This window comes from Adiantum capillus-veneris, chromosome 23 (genome assembly GCF_014529385.1).
Source record: "Adiantum capillus-veneris isolate H3 chromosome 23, ASM1452938v2, whole genome shotgun sequence".
In the NCBI taxonomy this organism is placed as follows: Eukaryota; Viridiplantae; Streptophyta; class Polypodiopsida; order Polypodiales; family Pteridaceae; genus Adiantum; species Adiantum capillus-veneris.
Genome location: NC_140953.1, coordinates 30,629,580 through 30,633,602, shown reverse-complemented (window position 1 = coordinate 30,633,602; position 4,023 = coordinate 30,629,580). Strand labels below are relative to the sequence as shown.

The 4,023-nt window shown below is 46.6% G+C and overlaps 1 protein-coding gene across 1 annotated transcript; it reads right to left on the bottom strand.

Moving 5' to 3' along the window:
* Nucleotides 1-2,701: 2,701 nt before the first annotated feature.
* LOC147427586 (uncharacterized) lies at nucleotides 2,702-3,795 on the bottom strand. Its single transcript, XM_086497709.1, has 3 exons — nucleotides 3,063-3,795; nucleotides 2,864-2,965; nucleotides 2,702-2,762 (listed from the first exon to the last, which is right to left on the bottom strand). The coding sequence occupies exons 1-3, from the start codon at nucleotides 3,606-3,608 to the stop codon at nucleotides 2,718-2,720; spliced, it is 693 nt and encodes a 230-aa protein (XP_086353835.1). The 5' UTR covers nucleotides 3,609-3,795; the 3' UTR covers nucleotides 2,702-2,717.
* Nucleotides 3,796-4,023: the final 228 nt, after the last annotated feature.

The window sequence follows — 4,023 nt, the reverse complement described above, 5'->3', positions numbered from 1 at the left end:
CCACCGGGTCAAAATCTCGTCTTTATTGGTCAAATCCTATATGGGTAGACACATACGTGCACTCCCAGGTGTACATGGCAATGCATGTAGCAGGCAAAACCCCTTTGCTTCTTTTAGTTCCATAGTTTCTTCTCTGTCTACGTACCCTATCTCTCGTTCTTTCTCTCTCGATCTCGCTCTCGCTCTCGCTATCTCTCTTTCTCTCTCTATTTCCCTATTTTCCTATCTCTCTCTATTTATCTATTTTCCTATTTCTCTGCCATAACTCCTGGAGCTCCACTTCCTTATCTCTCTCTCTCTCTCTCTCTCTCTCTCTCTCTCTCTCTATATATATATATATATATATATATATATAGATATATATAGATATATATATATATATATAACTCTCTTTCTCTATCTCTCTATTTCCTATCTCTCTCTCTCTTTCTCTCTCTCTCTCTCTCTACTTACCTCTCTCTCTCTCTCTCTCTCTCTCTCTCTCTCTCTCTCTCTCTACTTCCCTATCTCTCTAATGATCTAACGAGCGACTAATCTAAGGAGATCTAGACGCCCACGACTGCGGAGGACTACACAACATTGACAGAGGCTACATCAGAGGATCTAGCTAGGTCACTTTGGCTCGACATGCACAACGCCCGGTCAGAGTACTGACCATGGAGGAGATCTACCTATCCCAACTAGCTCGTTTAGCCGTTTAGTCCACACCCAGCAGTTTAGGATTCCATAATATTTTATTTTGTCATCTTCTTACTCTGACTTTGTATCAATTGCAAATCCATCACATTGTAACTTTCTTGTTTCATGTCTCATAGGTCACTTTGGCCTTTCGAAGACGTTAATATAACATTTCATTTCATTTCTCTCTTTAATTTTTTTTTCTTTAATTTTAATTTCCTAAGCATACATTAATTCTCTCTCTCTCTCTCTCTCTCTCTCTCTCTCTCTCTCTCTCTCTCTCTCTCTCTCTCTCTTCCTACACACACACACACCGCTCTCTCTCTCTCTCTCTTTCCTACACACACACACCGCTCTCTCTCTCTCTCTCTCTCTCTCTCTCTCTCTCTCTCTCTCTCTATTTCCTACACACACACACACATACACAAACCTCTCTCTCTCTCTCTTTCCTCTACACACACACACACACACCGTTCTCTCTCTCTCTCTCTCTCTCTCTCTCTCTCTCTCTCTCTCTCTCTCTCCCTACACACACACACACACGATGTAGAGAGAGAGAGAGGGGTTGGGGAGGGTGGAGATGGACATAATACCTGCGCAGCAGGTTTCGGTCAAGACCCGAGCATGCAAAAACGGCCCCTACGTGCGGGTTTCGCTTTTTTCCCCCAATTTTTTTTGCGTCGCTATACGCGTTGATATACGCGTCGCTATACGCGTGGCAAATAAAAGCCTTTCCATGCGTATATCAACGCACACTACGACGCGTATAGCGACGCCCGCTAATGTCGTCAATATACGCGTGGAAAAGCATGGCCGTCGATATATACGCATCGATATCTTCATTCAATGTTGGGGTGAATTTGAGCAAATGCTTGGGCCATACTCTTGGGGGGGACTCCAAAAAAGAGTACATTTATGGGCTTTTCCTAATGGTTGTGGGTTTGGGTGATCGTTTTGGGGGGGGGGGGGGGGGGGGGGTGGTATATGCATTCTCTTTGAGCAAGAAAAACTCCTTTTTGTTAATGCAAATCCTTTGATTGTAGGTCTCATGGTGGACTTGACAAACCTTTTTTCTCCATGCATTCAAGACAGATGGTTAACCTTGAAGATCTGAATCTTGGTCCTCTCCCCACTTTAGCCTCATCCCCTTCTTCGAGGCCTCTCTAGTAGAGGTGCATTTTGGAGAATGTTTCTCTCTCTTTGGCTTAGGTCCTCTTTTTCCCTCTTTCTTCAAAAGTTGGAACTCTCTCTTTCTAGCTTTCCTTTGAGTGATTATGACCTCCAGTCTCTTTCCCTCCCCCCTTCTCTCTCCTTGCTTGTTCTCTCTCCGCTCCACAATGCAACCTACTTTTAACTATGTAGTATGTGCATGGCTCATAGTTACCCGGAACGAGAACGGGGAACGGGAACGGAGCGTTTGGAACAGGACAGGAACAAGGAGGAGGAGGGGCACTACAAGAGGTTGTGTGCTCTTGTGACGCTCTTAGCGACGGAAATACACTGGGTTTTTATAACCCCCGGCGTCGCTATAACCGTCGCTAACAGCGTCGCTACGAGAGCGTCGCTATCTGCGTCGCTATAGGCGTCGCTATAGGCGTCGCTATGAGCGTCGCTATATAGCGACGCCTATAGCGACGCAGATAGCGACGCTCTCACAGAAGAGTATAGCGACGCCTGAGAGAATATTTTTTTGGTGGCAGGGCATTGAATGCCCTGCCACCCATCAACCATATTGTACTTGATTCACTTTTTAAAAAAAGTGCAAAGGTAAATAATAGACCCAAAATAGTCACCCACAAGACGCATTGTTTGCAAAATTGACAATTGTACACATCATAGACAAACTGAATTGATTGGCAAATGTAATAATGACAATTGTACAACATCATAGGCATAAAGAATTGATTGGAAAAAGGAATTGCGGTGACAAATGTAATAATATACATGGTTCAAAAAGACGTATAAAATCCGTCTCATGATACATAAGCTATGAGAAACCCTAAACTAATGCTATCTAGCTATGGCTAAACTGACGTCGTCTAATCAGACGTCTCATCGCGTCCAAGCGGCGTATCTGTCGGATTCTGCAAAAAAAGACAATAAGACAGTTTTCAGTAAATATAAACATATAACGACATTTATAAAACAATACAAAAAATAAAAAAGAGTAAACCCTAATACTAACCATGCCGCCGCGAGAACTGAGAATGTCCATCAGGGCGTTTAAGCCCTTCCTGCCTGCGTACTCGCGCTCGTACGGTGTGGGATCACGTCCTGTCATCGACCACTGTCAAAACATACAAAGATTTCATTATGTTAGAACTAAAAAACTCATAAACCCTAAACTATCGAACATGCATAAAGAGCAATGTGAAAAGACTTACAAAATCGGCCTCAAATGATGCCCATCCACCGCTCCCCAAGTGGTGCGAGCTCCCTGCCTCTACTCGCGCTCTGGCTGCATCCTTTTGTTGCTTCCACTTGTCGGGATTCTCGCGCGCTGCTTTCTTCGCATTCTTCCAATCTTCTTTGGCCAGCCAATCTGGCCTATTCCACCCATTCTTGATTGCTTTTTGCACTTCGGAACGCTTGTGTTTGCAGTATTCGCGCATTCGAATCTTCATCAGGTCTTCATTGAAGCGCTGATCCCGTGTTGGAACGGGAAACTCATCATGAAGTATGCTGATGACTCTGTTTTTTAAATCACTTGGTACTTCACTCCATTTGTTTAGTATATAGTGTCTAAACAGCTGAGAGCAAAGACCACGCATGCGCGAGATCACCTTCTTGCCGTCATCATCCATGATGATGCCGCCGCTGATGTCGACGGAGTAAGGCAAGCCCTCTGGCCGGTGACGCGTGAACCTGGGTGTCCCGGCAGGGGTCTCTAGCGGCGTGTCGATGGGGGTACGGACGTCAGGTGTCTCCATCGGCGTCTGGGCGCCGAAGCGAGGAGTGTCGAGTGGGGTGGCTCCTGGCGGAGTAGGTAGAGGTGTGTAGCTTCTAGGAACAGTCAGCCGTGCAAAACCTGGCGTAGACGGCGATGCTGTGGCTGGTGTGGGGGCGGGCAAAGAAGGGGAGGGTAAAGAGCCTCGTCGAACACGAGGCGGTGTGGAGGCATCGGTGGCGGAATCCCCACAACAACCGCCACCGCCACCACTAGAGCGTCGGTGTCTAGACGAGTGTGACGCTCGTCTCGTCGACGCCGAAGCTTCGGAGCGCGCCGAATGCTCCGAAAGAGAGGGAGATGCGGATGGTGTAGGAACGCGCGATGATGCGCCAGAGCGATGACGCTCCACGTACCACTGTCTCTGCTGCGGTGACAAAGAAGAAAGAAACTCCTCA